Below are 19389 nucleotides of genomic sequence, written 5' to 3' on the forward strand. Positions count from 1 at the left end.
ATATTGAGAAAAGAATAGATATAGGCTCAGAAAAGGGAATAATAAGTTATGTGAAGATGTGCTTTGTCATTCATATGTGGCCAGTGAGTTACAGGTTGTTCTTTTGAATGATCAGCTATCAACAATAACCTGCTCAGCCAGTAAGTCAGAGGCCATCGAGGGGGCTCTGTGTCTTTCCAGTATCTCTAGCTTAGTATTTCTTCTAAAAGCTCTAAAGAGCACCACATTTGTTAAGGCCAGTGAAGGATTATTGTTTTGGGTTTTTTTAAAGTTCTGATGAAGGTAGCCACTTCCAGGGTGTTTGCCTATTTATTTACCTAGCTAGTCCACCCACAGAATGTGATAAATTGTAGGTACATGCCTGAATGTAAATCTTTTGTTTTGCTGCCGTAATTTTGATACATATACTATAATAAGTTGTACATTTAAAATGGAATACCTGCCATGTCCTAACTTTCTGCTACTTTATCTAATATTGGCCTACCAATGTTTAAAATGTATTAATGTTTCGGTGCACTAAATTAACAAAATCTTAGTATTTTATTCAAAATATTTCATTATTAAAATGTTGCTGGAAAAGGTGTTCTAGAATAGAGTCCTAAAATGACTGATAGTCTTGGGATTTAAAAAGCAATGACTGATAGTCTTGGGATGCCTGGGTGGCTCAGTTGTTAAGCATCTGCCTTCAGCTCAGGTCATGATATCAGGGTCCTGGGATTGAGTCCCATGTTGGGTTCCCTGCTCAGCAGAGAGTCTGCTTCTCCCTCTTCCTCCACCCCTTCCCCCCTGCTTGTGCACTCTCTCTCTCATGCTCTCTCTCAAATAAAATCTTCTAAAATAATAATGAAAAGCAAAACAAAATCACAAAATGATTCATGGATAAGCCAGAGGAAAACTGTTAAAAAAAAAAAAAAAAGGACATTAATTGAAGTTTTGGTCTAGGCCCATAATTAGATTATTATCTCCAAAATCAACTTTGAATCTCCCTGAATCTGCAGGGCATCTTATAAAATTGGTCCCATAAAAAATAATGAGGAATTAGAGATGTCTCAAAAAAAAGCAATGAACAAGGTGAATAATGAACAAAGTAATGGAATAGACAATTAAAAATGCAAATGACCAAAACAAAAATATTCAGTAATAATCAGATATGGATATTGACAAGGGTTCCTCAGAATTATAAAAGCTCTAAGGTTTTTCACATGGCATATTGGCAAAGATTTTTTTAAATTGTAAAATCTGTTTTATAGTCGCCAGGGTGTCTGGAAACCAGTACTCATAAATTACTAGTAGGAATATCCATAGTTATGAAAAATTTGTTCTTAGGAAATAATCACTTATTCTTGTACAAATTTGTTTACTACAATGTTATTTATAACACAGATTATAAATAACCTAGATGTCTAACAATAATAGATGAGTTAAATTATAGTATTTAAGAGTGGATTGCAAATGCAGCATGAAAAACACTATGCTTTAGAAGAATGTGGGTTGGGCAGCCCAGATGGCTCAGCCGTTTAGCGCCGCCTTCAGCCCAGGGCCTGATCCTGGAGACCTGGGATCAAGTCCCACTTCAGGCTCCCTGTATGGAGCCTGCTTCTCCCTCTGCCTGTGTCTCTGCCTCTCTCTCTCTCTCTCTCTCACGAATAAATAAATCTTTAAAAAAAAAAGAATGTGGGGAAATCTTTATGATGTAATACTAGATAAAGAATGCAGGTTTCAGGGATCCCTGGGTGGTGCAGCGGTTTGGTGCGGGCCTTTGGCCCAGGGCGCGATCCTGGAGACCCGGGATCGAATCCCACGTCGGGCTCCCGGTGCATGGAGCCTGCTTCTCCCTCTGCCTGTGTCTCTGCCTCTCTCTCTGTCTCTCTGTGACTATCATAAATAAAAAAAAAAAAAAAAAAAAGAGAATGCAGGTTTCAAAATACTAAGTACAAAGTGGCCACAGTTTTATTTTTAAAATAAATATCCATAAAAATATGGACACTGACGTAATATTAGAAGATTATAAATCAGTATTGGGGTTTGTAGAGTGGTATTTATTTTCTTTATATATTTATTTGGATATATTTTATAACTTTTTAAAATAAATTTATTTTTTATTGGTGTTCAATTTACCAACATACAGAATAACACCCAGTGCTCATCCCATCAAGTGCCCCCCTCAGTGCCCGTCACCCATTCACCCCCACCCTCCGCCCTCCTCCCCTTCCACCACCCCTAGGTTGTTTCCCAGAGCTAGGAGTCTTTATGTTCTGTCTCCCTTTCTGATATTTCCCACACATTTCTTCTCCCTTCCCTTATATTCCCTTTCACTATTATTTATATTCCCCAAATGAATGAGAACATATAATGTTTGTCCTTCTCCGATTGACTTACTTCACTCAGCATAATACCTTCCAGTTCCATCCACGTTGAAGCAAATGGTGGGTATTTGTAATTTCTAATTGCTGAGTAATATTCCATTGTATACATAAACCACATCTTCTTTATCCATTCATCTTTCGATGGACACCAAAGCTCCTTCCACAGTTTGGCTATTGTGGACATTGCTGCTAGAAGCATCGGGGTGCAGGTGTCCCGGCGTTTCATTGCATCTGTATCTTTGGGGTAAATCCCCAACAGTACAATTGCTGGGTCATATAATTTTTTAAGTGGTGCCATGACTACATGGGGGAAAGAAGGGCAGACATTCTATATGGAGAGCTATTTTATTTTAAGCATCTGTGGTAAGTGATGTAAAAAAAAAAAAACTGGAAAAAATTGAGCATTCCACATACAACAAGAATGACAAAGGGGAGTTTGTCAGATGAAATCACAGAAAATTCAAACTGGAGGATGTGTTAGAAATAATTTAACTCAACTCCCTCTATTTTACAGATGAAAAAGTTAAGTCTAAACTTAGTGGAGGCTGGGACACCTGGGTGGCTAAGCAGTTGAGCATCTGCCTTTGGCTCAGGGAGTGATCTTGGGTTTGGGGATCGAGTCCTGCATCAGGCTCCCTATGAGGAGCCCGTTTCTCCCTCTCTCTATGTCTCTGCTTCTCTCTCTGTCTCTCATGAATAAATAAATAAAATCTTTAAAAAAATAAAAATAAACTTAACTGAGGCCACAAAGATAGTGTTTAGAATCCAACAATACTTGAATTTGCATATTCCTAAGATCTTTATCTTTCTATTTATGTCTTATAATACTATAGTTGGCAACTATGTTATCTTATGTCTAAAAAAAGAAATGGAAAAACTTAGGATAAAGAGGAAAAAAAATAGGATAAAGGATATCTCAAATGATACAACCTAGCCTTTCTTCCAATCTTCAAATTAGCATTTGCCAAGAAAAAAAAATACACACACACTCTGTACTTATCTTCACAATAGCCCATTTGAAATAAAACCTCTAAATACAATTTCAGGATGATGCTTTAAATATCCCACTTTCTTGCATTCTTCCTTTTCCCCAGCCAGTGCTATTTATTAACTTTCAAGGCAACAGACCAATTACAAGAAGTAAAAATTAAAATAAACTGTTTCCATGGGCCCTACTAAAATCTGAGTTCTTGATGGCTGATACTGATGTTTATACAATTTTAATCAATAAACAATGTGATTGTCAAAGAATGTAATACACAGTTATATTCAAAGAGTAACATCACGTACACATCTGTTCATACATTTATACATTCAACCAGTATTTACTGAGCACCTACTTTGAGACACACTGCACCTACTTTGAGACACACTGCTATTCTGGGGTATCAATTGGTAATTGAAACAGACCAAAACCTGACCTTGGAGCATACAGTCTAGTGTAGAAATAGCCTTCATTAAATTATCTATTATAAGGCAGCAATAATGTCTTGTTCAGTACAATGAATATAAATTTTCTTTGAATATAGACTAAATGAATGAATTTATAGGAGGTACTTTGCCCTAAAGTAGAAGTTGTTTATTTTTACTTCAGACTTGTACTTGTGGCAGTTGAGGAATAATATGGACTAAGAAACCCTGATAAAACTTCACTACTAACTTTAGCATGCTTCATCCCAAGCCAACCTGTCTTTCAAGTCACCCAAAATTGGGCCTAATGTCTGGTTATGAAAAGATTTCTGACAAAAACTCATGTAAATGTGGCCAGCCAGTGATAAAATGAGCAGCCTGATGCTCAGAGACTGCTGTCATTTAGATTAGAACAGGTTATTGTTATTATTGTAATTTTGTTCTTCAAAAAGAAAACCCTCTGACATTTATTTTACAGTGGTTTTCAGAGTTGCCTGAGATATTTGGGAAAGTAATCTGAAAGATTATATGACCCAGCATGTTTAGAACAAAATTTCAGCACCAATACTTAACAGAAATCTCCAAAGTAATACATTTTTAAATGATCAGAATATCAGGAACTATTAAATTTTTGGAGATTGTTAATTGGTATGCAAACATACCATTTGCTGGTATCACAGCCACTTCAGGATCTGTGCTCTTAAAGAATCAAAGGCCTAGAGAAAAAAAAAAAAAAAAAAAAAGATTCAAAGGCCTATAAGGGCTTTCCTGTTATCTCCCCTATAAGTAAGAGATTTTCCTACTTTACCTTACCTGGGGAGGTAAACACAAAATGAAAAGGCAAAGACTTTATTAACTCTCCTGAGGTCTGATCTACCCAATGGATAAAGTGGCACTTACCTGGGACTTCCAACAGTTAGCCTTTACTGTGTCCTCAAAGGAAAGAGAATGGATTGTCCTCTGGGCTGATATAAACAGGGGAAGACAGCAGCTGTAAGTGACCTTGTGTTCTGATACGGTTCTGGCATCTGGACAATCTTTTTGGTAGCCTGTGCTTTGCTACTTTCTAGCAAGTACAGAAGCTGGGCACCATGAGATTCCAGACTTCCTTGAGGGTTGGAGAAAGGGAGCACAATATTATATTCTCAGTATTTGGTTATCCCTCTGAGATGAACGTTCAAGTCCAATTAATGAGCAGGCACCATGCCGGGAAGAGATATATGAGCTTGGACCTTGAAGGGTATGTACTCTGAAGCTGAAATCATAAACCAGAACATCTGATGTGGGTTTCGTACACAATGAGGGAGGGAGGCTATTGATGGAAATGTCACACGCAGCTGCTTTTAGCGCTTGGCTCTCACCGATGAAGCTTCCCCCTCTGCCACTACATTCACCCTCTTCCTGCAGGAAAGCCATTTAGGGCTCTTTAGTTCTCATCCTGTGTTCTGTGAAACAGGCTGAAAATTTATATCTGTTACATCAGTCTGGTTCATGGCTGATTGATGTGCCTGATGGGCTATGGGAGTGACAGGCTTAGCTATGTTTGGGTCAGGAAAGAGTCTACCTTAAAGAGACAACTGTGTGCCCTGCTCTGTAAGGTAGAGATGATGGCTTAGTGTCCTAATTAAGCTACTTATTAAACAGCATCATTTGAACAAGTCACTTTCTTCTTCTACGACTTTCCCAGCTGTATGATTAAGCCTGTAATCCTATTGAGATTTCATAGTGGGGTTGTGAAAACAAGCTTTTCTCTCCATCTGGGATTCCCTTTCCCTCACTTTTCCATGCCAAATCTTCTTTATCCTCTGGATTTGTATTATCTTCCCTGACCCTACTTTCTTACTTCTGAAAACCAAGAAGTTTCCCAGTTCACTCCATAGCACCTGTTACTTCCCCTTTTGCAACCTGTGTCAGGCTTATTATAATAGTTATTCAGTGTCTATCATCTCTATTAGACTCTAAGTTCCATTGGAGTAGGACTCACATCTGTCTTTTGCACCCGAATCTCCAACATCAAGCATTGTCCTTGCATGCATTTGGTGCTTAATAAACATTTATTGAATAAATGATGAATTACATCTTATAATCATTTTGAGATTCCTTTGTGAAAACCAAGTATTGAACTTTCTGTGCCTTCCTAATCATGCAGGTAATGTTAAGAACAGGTACTGAATTAGAGCCAAAAGGATGGCTACTTATTGTCCTTTCCCCATGCCTGACTGCTGTTTGCCTTCTCATATCACCACAATCTAAATTCTTACCATGACAAATTGTTCCCAACTCCCTAAGCAATCATTTCTAGGAAGATTGCAGTCTATATTCATTTTTTAAGTGAAACTAACAATCCATACTGGCTTTTATTTATTTATTTATTTATTTATTTTTCATACTGGCTTTTAGAGTCAAGTGTTGTATTTCCTCATATTTTGGTCAATTTAAAGAATCATTAAACTCCCATAGAAAAGATTTCATGTAATTTATAATTACATTTGAGAATGAGTTTGCCAACGTCAATTAAATTCTTATCAAAACACTGTCTTCTTCTTAACACTAGGTGTTTCAGAAATGTTAACCTGAACGTGACTATCTTAATTCTATCTGGAAACTTTCCAGATTTATAGTTGAGATAAGGAAAACCAGCCTCAGATGCCATTTATTAATTCATTGATTTATTCATTCAGTAACTGTTAGTGAACACTGTAGGCCAAACACAATTCTGGATATTTGAGAATATCAGTAAATAAAACAGATTCTTGCCCTCAAGGAAATAATTACAGGACTACTGTGGTATAGACAGTACTCACCAAATAGTCCATTGCTGCTCTGTCTTTCCCAGCTTCCCTTCAGGTAGATTGGCGTCCTGTGATTACTTCTGGTTAATGGCCTGTGAAAGAAGCGACTTTTATCACTTTCAGGCATCACTTTCAGACTGAATAAGTTATAAGCTGATATGCCTGCCCTAACCCTTTTTACCCTATCACAACAAGCTTGGAGGTTACATATTCCACTTGGTACAGCTATAAGACGGGAGAACCTGAGTCATGCTGGCTACTGAGTGAAGGTGTGGAGCGATACACAGCCTTCACTGCCTGCTGAACTGTGCTAGATAAATTAACATGTGTGAGAAATTTTTGTTGGGTAAGCCAGTACGAATTCAGGGTTTGACTTCTGGGACAGCCAGCATTAACTATCCCAAGTAACACAAGTTTTATTTATTTAACATCTTTTATGTGATAGGGGCAGTTTGTAATAGTGTTTGTAATAGTGATTTATTATTGTTAAAATCCTGACAATTCAGTTTCCTTGCCAAAAGGGGACATATTCAATGTTTATCCTGAAATAATATGTTCATTCTCATCGGAGCTGCTTTTTCTTTTTTTAATGGTAGCACTGAGATTGATATCAGTCTTGTAATTTTAAAGGGGAAGAAGAATTTTAGGCTTATTCTAGAGGACTGAATTAGGATGAATAATTTTCCTGATTCTATGGCTATGTGAATAGATTATTTCATCTTCCTTATTTTTCCCATAAATGAAACTGCAGTTAATATTCTGCCCCTGATATTATAAGGTTATTATGATGACCAAAATGAGTTATTATATAAACCATGAAGTTCTTATACAAATATATTATGACCATTCTCATTGAATCTGAGATACCACAGATTGTCGAGTACACCATTATTTTATATTACACTGAGAAATAAACTATGGATACAAGTTAATCTACAGCATAATACTTTCTTATCATTTAGGCCTCCTTAAAGGGCTTATTTAGATTTATTTAAACATTGATTTTTACTATATATAAAAGCTTTGCATTAAAGGGAAACAATTGACTTAGGATAGTCCAAAATGTCTTCCTGTTCAGAGTCTGTCTTCTGAATCATTTTTCAACTCTGACAAATTTATGTATTGTGTTTTTCAATACAGTATTACCCTCTGCCATCAAAACAGTGGCAGGGGTACCTGTGTGGCTCAGTCAGTTTCAGCTCAGGTTATGATCTCAGGGTGGTAAGATCTGGCCCTGTGTGGGGCTCTGTGCTCAGCTCAGAGTCCACTTGAGAGTCTCTCTCCTGCTCCCTGCTGCCCCTCCCCCACTCGTACTCTCTCTAAATAAATAAAAATAAAAGCAGCAATGCAGCAGTGCTAAAGCAGGACTCCATTTTTTTTCTAAGATTTTCTTCCAACCTGGCATCGATTCTGCAAATTTTAGTGTTGCTTTCTTGTTCTTATGGAAAGGTGTCAATGTAAGGTTTTCAGAGAACAATTAAGATTCATATTGTGCAAATGTTGCTTAAGTGGTTGACTGACTGAAATGTCTTTGGGTTTCAGTTGTCTAGCCATTCAACCCACCAAGTTTGTAGGTAAGCAGACAATGGCAATGACATCGAAAGTGCTAAGCAGTGGAAACAGCTGAAAAATGTGAATTGCCTCAATTTCAGAGATGCTAAAAAGTGAAAACATGTATCTCAGAATAGGTAAAATAAAGTATTGGGTTCGGGTGGGTTTTTTTTAAACACAAATAAAGATATATAATAATAAGGCTTCAGGAGGCTCAGTTATGCAGGTGCTCACAGATCATTCTTTGATCTCCATCGCATTGTTAACACTCTGATCCAGGCCCTCACAATCTTCAGTCTAGCACAGTGCAGTAAGAAGAGTCCAGAGCTAGGCTTTGGTGCCTGAAGACTTGAGTCTGACTCTCAGCCCTACAATTTTTCAGATGTGCCACTTTTAGGGTCAAGGTACTGCTCTGGGGGAAATAACTAATTCACAAAGTTTTAGGGGAGATTTAATATATATATAAAAGCACCTTGTAAACTAAAATCCACATGCAAAGGGAAGAGAATTAACATTTAGGCAGCCTGAGTGGCTCAGCGGTTTAGCGCTGCCTTCAGCCCAGGGTGTGATCCTGGAGACCCGGGATCGAGTCCCTCATCCGGCTCCCTGCGTGGAGCCTGCTTCTCCCTCTGCCTGTGTCTCTGCCTCTCTCTCTCTCTCTCTCTCTCTCTGTGTGTCTCTCATGAATAAATAAATGAAATCTTAAAAAAACAAAATTTACTGAGTGTCAGGAACTGCACTGAGTACTTTGCATGCATTATCTCATTTGATCTGATGTAAATGTTAAGGCATATAGTGTCTTGATAGTCACCTTGCTATGTAATCCATTCTATGCTGTATTAATAAAATACCCCTTTCATTGCCTCATACTTTAAAGCAGAAATCTTCTGAGGCTGTTTTTGAATCACAAACTAGTTGATGACCATGACGACCATTACAGAGCTATAGCCTCTTACTTGTTCTTGCCTTGCAGCCCAGAAACATTTGAAATAAGTGACCCTTGGACTACCTGTGTACCATCTTCTCTAGGACTCTAGTACCAAAACTAGCCCCAGAGGACCATGTGCAAAGTTTTTAATCTATGGTAACAAAACAAAATGAATCTTGAGATTCATGGTGTGGCTCTAAACAGGTATTAGGGAATTTATACAGATTCAGGTGCTCAGAAAGTTGACATCCAAAAAACATGGCCCTAGAAACCAGAGGCCTCAGTGACAAGAAGATAGTTTGGGGAGATATAACTCTATTTTGGAGAGGGAAAGTTACCAGTAAGAAATCTAGTACTGAGAAATAGAAATATAAGGCAGGAACTACCTCAAAGCCTGATTACCTTTGAAACTGACTCTTTGAACTAACGACCCATTCTTTTCATGTTCTTCTAGCAGGAAAAATTGGGATACTGGAATTGGAGCAAAGGTTACTCTACAGGTTAGGGTTATAGATTCATGCTGAAAGGCTAGAGGATATGAATGGAACATGTTATTACACCAGCTATATGAAATGCTATCTTGGAATACTGATAGGCAGGGATGAGGTGGCATTGGCAATGTTGGCAATGGAGGAACGGGGAATGGTGGTTAGCTTTTTTATGTTTCAAATGTCCACAGGATAGAGAACTTTGTGAAGCCACAAAGGAGCAAAGAGCCACAAAAATTAGGGAACTTCTAAGACCCGTCTCAAGACTACCTTCTTTGGGACACCTCCAACAGCAATGCTATAATGTTTAATTTGTAACTCAATGTAACACTTGTATTCTCTGACTAGTTTGTATATGTACACATTGAATTCCCATGAGGATTTGAAGCTTGAGGTCAGCAATAGCATTAAAAAAATATTCTGCATTTACAATAACCTGGCATAATGCTATGTAGTGCTAAGAAAACTTACTAATGTCACCCCTTCTTATTGAATCTAGCAGAAATTATATCTTGCTATAATGATTGCTATAAAGGTGAGAACCCAGATTACTTTTTGCCATTCAGCACATGTTTTTCCACGAACCCAGCCACTCCAGAAAATCTATCTTATTTGCAGAACTATTGCAAAATCTGACACTCCCTCTTCACTTCACTGGAATGCCCTTGTAATTGCCAAATGTTGCCTTGCCTCATGGAAATTCTTGGCCAGAAACCTATGGATTGCCAGCCCTTGCAGCTGTTGGCCCTAATTCTCCTATAACATCAAATCAAACAACATTTCTTAATGACCTACTGAGAACAGGCACTGAGCTAGTTGTCATTGAAGGTATAAAGATAAGATCACTGCCTTCAAGCAGTTTCTAGTATTTATAAAAACAAACATATGAATATTTAAGTACCAGGTAAAGGCTATGTGATAGTTATGAGCAGTAGGAGGAATAATAGCAAAGGCAATGATGCAGAAAAAAAAATGGCCAAGAATTCACTGCAAGATGAGGCATGATTTCTATCCCTTTTATCTAGAAAGACAAGAGCCCAATGTAGGAGCTCATGTCCTGTTTTCTTTTGTGTCATTATTTTGAAGTACACTTATGGAAAAGATATCGTGTCCTTGTCCCCTACAATCTTTTTTTTTTTTTTTTTGAGAGAGAGAGAGAGAGAGAGAAAGCGAGCATGTGTGTGAGTGGGAGTGGGGTGGGGAGGGGCAGAAGGAGAGAGAGAATCTTAAGCAGGCTCCACACCCAGTGAGCCTGATGCATGGCTCCATCTCAACCCTGAGATCATGACTTGAGCCAGAATCAAAAGTTGGACACTTAACTGACTGAGCCACCCAGGTGCCCAGCCCCTACAATTCTTTTGTGTAGTGTGGGCCACTTCCTAGGTTTTAGGTTCTTAACATCTTGACCTGAAGTTGCTCAGTGGCACCTGTTGAGATTCCTGCTTTGGGAAAGCTTCACCTCCTCTCTGCGACTAATTCTATATGTTAGAGCGTAGATTTTTTTTTTTTTTTCTAAATAGACTATGCCCTACATGAGACTCAAACTCAGGATCCTCAGATCAAGAGTCACATGCTATACTGACTGAAGCAGCTGGGTGCCTCTACTCCTGTTGGTTTATTTTTTTAAGTTTTGTAGACCTGGGGACCTTGGGCTGGTACTAGCTGCAAAGATATATTTATTCATGTTGCCTTAAGACTAACTCTCTTCTAGGATGGTGGGCCAGAATATATATGATTTCTACTCATCCTCATCATTCTGCCTGGAATATAATCTTCCTGAAACAGTCTTTTCTTCTGAGATAAAGAGATTTTGTCAAAGGTAGTGCAACAGCCACTGTCCCTATTCTTTCACCTAATTTTCCCTGTTCCCTCCCTACCCTCTCTTCCTTGGCGACCTCATCTGTTTCTCTATGCGAATGAATGTTATCCCATTCCAAGTCTTCAATCAATGTGTTCTAAAAGGAGAGAAAGCCTAAGAGTATGAGTCAACTTTATTCCTGGTACTGAACCCTGTTTGTTCTTTTGTTAGTTGCCCTGAGGAACAGGGAAGAGAACTTCAACTTCTATTTCTCTTACTATTAAAGGGAAGTGAATGGCAGTCAATCCCCTTCATTGATTTAAAAGAGATCCCTTTAAAGGAAAGTGTTAACACACATAAAGCATTACAAAATATTTGTTTTATGGTGCATAACACGTTACAGTTAATCTTGGCATTGGCTTCCAAGGCCAAAACAGAATCAGACTACCCCAGCTGATCAATAGGTATATGGGCAGTGGCAGTTCTTGCCTTTTACTTTTCTAGGTGTGAAGAGTATAATGGTGACCTGTCCTTACATGCTCACCTTTTATTACAGTGATTTCCGTGTGCACCTAGGCCTCCATTACAATGTAGTCTTTTTGAGGAGAGAATCCTTTTTCTTATATGTCTTTGTTCCTCTCCGTATCATCGGGTGGCACATTGTACATGCCAATGTTCAACAGATGTTTTTGAATCTATCAATCCAGTAGCATTGCTAAAGTGGTAACCTGTTGCCTGGCTTTGTGGAAGTCTTTCAACTCAGTATGCCAGCTCTCTATTAGAAATCAGAACAACAACAACAAATTATAATAGGAATTACCTTGGCACCATGAACAGCAATCCCCCTGACAGCCAATGGCAGCAAGAGAAAGGGTAAGGAGTTATGCTGGGAGTCATCCAGAACCTAGCTCACACAGAGCCAGGGGGCAGGTCAGAGGAATTATATCCAGAACAGAGCTGCTGAAAAACACCCACATTCAACAACAGCATCTCTGACTTTCAGTACTCTGCAGACAGCCTCTGAGATACTTTGTTCCATGTGTTACACAGTGAGTGAGGAAGGGGAGAATCTCTGTGGCCCCAGCCTGTAAACTTGAGCGGTTTCCTGACATGAGGATTGCTGAGAGACTGAGCAGATGCAATAGGAATGCTTGTGCTCTTCCCCGACTGCCTATTTTGGCCATCTCCCTGCTTGTAGACTCTGCAGTGGAAGGGTCAGAGGCTTGAGCCAACCCAAAGATATAGGAGAAAGATGTGCAATCTACCTCAATGGGTAGGGCCAATTAAGACAAGAAGGGAGTGCACAGAGAGGAATGTTCAGAAAACAAACCTCTTGCAAGAATTTGGAGTTCTAAAGCCGCCAAGTCTTCCTACTCAATTAACCCCTAAACACTGATGGGAGCTTCATTTTAATGTATGAATGTTGAGGAGAGGTGGGCTGTGGTAAGAAATCATGGTATCTTGAGTGAGTGGGCTTGATAGTCTAGGCTTTTCAGTGAAGAGAATTAGTAACTGTATCTTGACTTCCTTGATCAGCCCTACCCCTCTCTTCCAACATCATCTAGAGATCTTTACAGGGAGGCTGTGGGTTATCATTGACTCTCCAGGCACTAGGAGCTCTGGGTCTGAAATTCTTCCCATCCTGTAGAAGGGAACTGGGAATGGTAGGGCCTGAAAGCCAAGGGCTTCAGTTCTTCTACCTTCCCATTAAGGTTGAAAAATTCTCCCCTCAGGGGGCTCTTCCTTTTCTTTGTATCTGAAGATACGTAAACGCCTCACCTGCAGAAGGAGAGAAGAGTTTGTCCACACTATTCTTTCCTTATGATTTGTTATGTATGGCTGTTGTGTGGCACGTGTACACAGTGAGGCACCCATTCCTTGCCTTGAGGTTCTGAAGTTACCCTGAGCCCAAAAGTTCTGGGGTAACTGCCCTGCTTTAAGTCTTGCCTGCTGTGGGTGGTAGGTAGGGCTTCCAATCTCTTTCACTGGTTCCAGGCATTCCATATCGTTGTCAGAAGGAGACTCCCAGGCATTCTGAAAGCTCTGCTTGAGAGTAGGAACCCCTGCTTTTGCTGTAGCTGCCTGGACCTACAGCAAAGAGCCAAGAAAAAAAAAATCATTTCACACCCTGTACACTAAATTCCCCCAGAGCTGGCACAGCCAGGGAGTTTGCAGAGCAGTGTAAATCTTCAACCAGTCTGTCTCTTCAGTAACTACAGAAACAATGGTTGTTACCTTTTAGATTTTAGTAGATAGGTGAAAATTGCTGGCAACAGTCTCTGTTTCTGAAGCTGGAGAGGCAACTAGCAAAAGTTTCATAGAAGAGAAGGCAGCTTCCATTGGAGGGGTCTGTCTCTTATTGCTGATGTTAGTACTTTGTGGCTTCAGTGAGAGGACTCCCCAACAAGAACCTGGAACTCAAGTTGCCTTTTTAAATTTAGACGTTCAAATCAATGCATAATGCATCAAAGTATAGTAAATATAGTTGTTCAGAATCTTAGTAAAAAAGAATTATGCTGTAATCTGAAGAAAAACCTAAATTCAAGAAAGAACATAGAGTTAGCACAGGTCAGCCCTGAAAATTTAGGAAGAAAGGATCTAGCAGGCAAATCCTGGTGGTGTTGATCCTAGTGTTTTTAGGTGACAAGTTACACTGGTCTGTTCAGTTTTGGAAGTGGATAAATTGCTGCTTTGGAGTTTAATGGATTTTGTTCTATCAAACATTGACACATAAAACAGACATCCTTATTTCTAGTTCCATGTTCCATAAGTTTCATGCTCTTACAATCTGATTCCCAAGTCATGGGACACGAATGTTTTATTTGTTCTATTTTATTATTTTTTAAGTAATCCCAATGTAGGGCTTTGCCTCACAACCCCAAGATCAAGTGTTGCATGCTCTATCCACGGAGCCAGCCAGGCACCCCAGGACATGAATGTTTTAGCCCTTAGTTATTATGTTTCTTTCTATTTATATTCATAATTTTCATTATGAATACATTGGTGTTCTGGTTTTGAATACCAGGCTCTGGGAGCATGAATGCTTTGGGAGAAAAATTCACAATATGTGTGTTCACAGACTGGATTTCTAAGTCTATAGGGGTGAAGACCAGAACCTCCCTCTGATGAAAGATAAGACCATACCATGGAGGACTTTTTGGGGTTCCTGGAAACTCCCTGACTGGCCAGTGGTCAATCCTTACTACTCAAACTGCTAAAGTTATTGGGGTTTTGTCTATATTCAGGGACTAACAGGATAGAATTGTGTTTGGGATCCTGGTCTAGAGTTAGACTTGGTTTATATCCTTGCTTTCACTTTTAACTTAAGCAACTTGCATAATCTTTCTGTGCCTCAATTTTCTCATCTGTGATTTGGGCATAACAGAAGTGTCTGCTTCATGGAATTGTTAGAGGCAATGAGCATGTTAAACACTTTATGTATACTAAGCCTTTATGTAATACCTAACATAAAATGTTGTTTAATAAATAGTAGTTACTCTTATTTTTAGAGCTCTCACTAGATGTTGGGCGCAGTGCTAAAATATCAACATATTTGCCCAAAGTAGAACACTTGACAAGTGGTAGAATCAGGAGCTGAACCAGGCCAAAGCTAGCGTATTTGACCACCCGCTTAAATTGTCTCTGATGGTTTGACAAACACAGCAAACCTTGAGCTTCCAAAAAGTATTGTCTCCATTAAAGGAATAAATTTGGAAGACTGTATGTTTATTCCTAAGCCATTCAGGGCGCCTCTTTTGAACTCACCTGGGCAAATCTTTGTTCTTTTGTTTTTAGAGATGAGGGCTGCTGAGGAAGAGGGAGAGAGAGAATCTTAAACAGGCTCCATGTTCAGCACAGAGCCCAATGTGTGGCTCAGTTTCACAACCCTGAGATCATGACCTCAGCCAAAATCAAGAGTCAGACTCTTAACTATTGGAGCCACCCAGGTGCCCCAAATCTTTGTTCCTTAAGAGAAGATTGGCTCTCCTTAATAACCAAAACTTAGTGCCAAACCCGTAAGTAAAGTGGAGAATGATGGTGGGACATGTCATCTTTGGCCAAAAGCATATGACAAAGAAAAATTCCACAGAAGTAGAAAATACCTCATTGTCAGAAAGCATTTTCTATCATAGCTGACTGCGCTTTTCTATCACATTGGTTTTGTATGAGATGAAGTAAGAAAATATGTATTATTATTTGTAAATTAGGTTAGCTACAAATGGGTTAAATTATTGTAATTAGTTAGTAGATTAACACAACCATAAAGAAAGATTGCCAATTAAGGCCTTGTCTCTTTAACAGTTCTATCATTGACATGAAAATATGCTCATCAAACAAAGTTGAGAATGAGCAATTTTTTTTAAAAGGAGGGCAACTAAAAGAAACTAAGTTTAACAGAATTAAATGTAAGATCCTGTACTTCAAGCTAGAAAAAAAAAACTGCACGTATAGAATATAAACAGTATAACCTAGCAGAAGTATGTAAGAAGAATGCTTGCGGCAGGGGCACCTGGCTGACTCCATCAGAATAGCATGCAACTTTTGAACTGTGAGTTTGAGCCCCTTGTTGGGTGTAGAGACTACTAAAATAAATAAAAGCTTAAAAAATGCTTGGAAGTTTTAGCAGATATGAACTTAATCTAAGCTAATGACTGCCAAGAAAAATACTAAGATGTTAAGCTGAATTAAAGGAAGCATAGATTCCAAGCATAGATTCCAGACAGAGGAGGTGATATATCCACTCTACTCTGCTGACTAGAGTTCTAGAAGCTACAATTTAAGAAGCTACAATTTGAATATGACTAAACTGAACTGCGTTCAGAAAAGAATAATCATGGTAAAAGAATCTGAGAAATGTTGAGTGGTTAGGAGATGTGTAGTTTGAAGGTGAATATATTGGGGCCATGAAAGATTCCTTTAAATATTTACTGTGCAATCACATGAGGGAGAAGATTAAGTTCATTTCATATGGTAGCAAGGGATGGAATAAGAAAAGTAGGTGGAAGCTTCGCTGAGACAGATTTTTAGTTAAGAATGCAAAAGAAGTGTATAAAATTTTGACAAAAAACTAAAAATGAAATGAGTTTGAGGAAAAAGTTTCTCCATCGCTTGAGGTGCTCCCACAGAAACAGAAATTGAACTACTGTTTCTCCCTAAGAGAGGACTTAAGCCTCTCTAAAAGGATAAAGGATAAAGATCCTATTTATAATCACCACCATCATCCAAAAGCAACTTTAAAGCACCCTTACGTGTTGTGAAACTAGAGCCACCAACTGTCCTGATTTTCCCAGGACTGAGGGGTTTCTTGGAGTGTGGGAGTTACATTGCTAAAACTATAAAAAGTCCCATGCAAACTGCAGCAAAATTCATCACTCCAGAGCTGAAGGTGTTTTGGATAAAGAAAGTCCTTTAAAATAAAATCTTTAATAAAGGTGGGGGGGACAAGGACATAGTCCTTGGAATTTACTAGTACAGATGTGTATAAAGTTTAGATAATTGTAATAAAATTATATATTTCCCCCCAAAAAAGATCAAGAAATACTAAAAAAAAAAAAAAGATAAAAAGAAATTTAAAAATCAAAAAAAAAAAAAAAAGGGCGGGGGAGGGCAGCCCTGGTGGTGCAGCGGTTTAGCACCGCCTGCAGCCTGGGGTGTGATCCTGGAGACCTGAGACCGAGTCCCACGTCGGGCTTCCTGTATGGAGCCTGCTTCTCCCTCTGCCCTTCTCTCCCTCTGCCCCTCTCTCCCTCTGTCTCTATGAATAAATAAAATCTTAAAAAAAAAAAAAAAGAAGTCCTCTAAGTTGTAGCTGAAACACACATAGAATTTATGCAATCAAGCCTTCATTGAACCAACACATGAATTAATGAAGGCATTGTGTTGGGGATCCCTGGGTGGCGCAGCGGTTTGGCGACTGACTTTGGCCCAGGGCGCGATCCTGGAGACCTGGGATCGAATCCCACGTCGGGCTCCCGGTGCATGGAGCCTGCTTCTCCCTCTGCCTGTGTCTCTGCCTCTCTCTCTCTCTCTCTCTGTGTGTGTGTGACTATCATAAATAAATAAAAATTAAAAAAAAAGAATGAAGGCATTGTGTTTTATTTCCCATATAAATGAATTTTCCAGATATTTGAAGTTTACTCTTTAAAACCAGCAAATTTATATGTATTAGATTTAAAATGTCTTAGAATACATTACATAGGTCCCTGTGCTCTTTAAAATGTCTTCTTTTTAATTTTTTTTTTTAAGATTGTATTTATCCATTTGACAGAGAGAGAGAGAGCGCTCACAAGCAGGGGGAATGGGAGCAGGAGAGAGAGAAGCAAGCTCCCTGGTAAGCGGGGAATCCAAGGCGGGGCTGGATCCCAGGCCGGGACACCGGGGTCATGACCTGAGCCGAAGGCAGAGGCTTAACAGACTGAGCCACACAGGTGCCCCTGGATATCTTCTTTTAGAAAATATATTAGGAAAGAGTTAGGATTAGAAGATAGAGCAATAAAACAAAATAGGTAAGACTTAAGTTTCGAAGTTTGACAGAGATGGGTTTGAACTTGTCTCTGTCCATTATAGCACATCAAGTTATTTAACCCATGACCCAGTTTTCTCAACTGTAAATTGGGGATAATATGTATCTACTACATAGAATATTTCCCAGTAGTGACGCCTAGGTGGCTCAGGGGTTGAGCATCTTCCTTCAGCTCAGAGCTCTGCCCTCCAATCCCACATCGAACTCCCCACGGGGAGCCTGCTTCTCCCTCTGCCTATGTCTCTGCCTCTCTGTGTCTCTCATGGATAGATGGATAGATAGATGGATAGATAGATGGATAGATAGATAAGTTAGTTCCCAGTAGACCATGGTAAGCACTCAGTAAGCAGTAGCTATTTAACAGCTCTAACAGGTTGCTCTGCCTTTTAGATGATCTGAATGGACTCTGCTGTCTGCTATCAGAATCTCTGGTCTGTGTACTCGATCTCTTTATTTTATGCACAATTAAATGACAGTGTTAGGGTACTTAAACTTCTGAAGGAACAAAATGCATGTGATTTTTGATGGCTGTTTATTCACTGATATGAATATAGTCCCTGGACTGTATTCCAAATACTTGAGAGTTTTGGAAACATTACCTACCTGTAACTGTGGCATTGCAAAAATCAATCATCTGCTTGCTTAACCAACAGTTTGAAATTTAAATGGTTGTTTTAAAACATAATTTTACCAAGACTCTTCTCTTTGTTCTACCATTTTGTCCAGAAAAAAAAAAATCCTTAGTTTTTTCTTTTGGTTTCTTAAATACTGAAGTACTTGGACAATATATGCATCTGAATGTTATTAGTTTTCTCAGGAAAGCCCAAGAGGGTAACATTCCTAAAGCACTAGACTGAGACTTTTAAGTCCATAATTGCTCTTCCCTTGTAGCTTTACCCTTGATCCTATATGAAAAAGCAGTAGATAAATATGCATCGGAGATTCACCAGGAGAAGAGTTGAAAAAAAAGAACATGGAGGCACACTTAACATGGCTGTACTGACATTCCCTATCCTCTCTCTCTCCACTTTCTATCTGCAGATCTAACCATGCCAACCCAAACCTGTGGATCAAAACGTAATCAACTGCACTCCTTATTACAGGACTGGACAGAGATTACCCACTAAAGTTGTTCTCTTAAATCCATACTACTCCCCGCAGGTGTTCCCTGGGAAGGAGGAAGGACTTTAGAAGAGCAGATAAAGTCAAGCATACAGGCATCATTCACATATCTGTCAGAAAATTATGGAATTAAAAAAAAATCTCTTCAGGCCAAAGTTAACCTGTTTGAAACTGACCACTGGGAGTTGGCCTTCTGTCTAAAGTTTTGGCTGTAAGTAAACAAACAACAAAAAAATTTAAAGACCTTGTTTTTGATCAGACTGTTCAAAGAAAGACTTCTGTGGGTAAAAGTTCACTAGACTGAAACAATAGAAACATTGGAGAGTGGAATATGACCTTCACCCTTAAAGCAGAAGTCTTTGTTCACCTTTGCTGGCCTCCTTCATGAGCATGGACACAACCTACTTCACC

At 39.1% G+C, this 19389-nt stretch overlaps 1 protein-coding gene and 1 long non-coding RNA gene across 31 annotated transcripts in view; one reads left to right on the forward strand and one right to left on the reverse strand.

The window, feature by feature from the left end:
* LRIG2 (leucine rich repeats and immunoglobulin like domains 2) overlaps positions 1 to 19389 on the forward strand; it is a 154507-nt gene that overhangs the window by 14019 nt on the left and 121099 nt on the right. For 9 of the 30 annotated variants that reach the window (XM_072769053.1, XM_072769055.1, XM_072769050.1 and 6 more), the window contains 2 exons: positions 17580 to 17664; positions 19018 to 19189. The exons of 10 other annotated variants lie outside the window; for them this stretch is intronic. In XM_072769053.1, the coding sequence (XP_072625154.1) occupies positions 17580 to 17664; positions 19018 to 19189 (257 nt within the window). The remainder of the gene's footprint in view (positions 1 to 17579; positions 17665 to 19017; positions 19190 to 19389) is intronic. 11 more of the 30 variants (XM_072769062.1, XM_072769063.1, XM_072769069.1 and 8 more) reach the window with 2 other exon arrangements.
* On the reverse strand, positions 1671 to 5026 carry LOC140600871 (uncharacterized). Its single transcript, XR_012003998.1, has 4 exons — positions 4677 to 5026; positions 4439 to 4492; positions 2380 to 2603; positions 1671 to 1875 (listed from the first exon to the last, which is right to left on the reverse strand). It is a non-coding gene; the product is annotated as an uncharacterized lncRNA (long non-coding RNA).

Source organism: Canis lupus, chromosome 12 (genome assembly GCF_048164855.1).
Source record: "Canis lupus baileyi chromosome 12, mCanLup2.hap1, whole genome shotgun sequence".
NCBI lineage: Eukaryota > Metazoa > Chordata > Mammalia > Carnivora > Canidae > Canis > Canis lupus.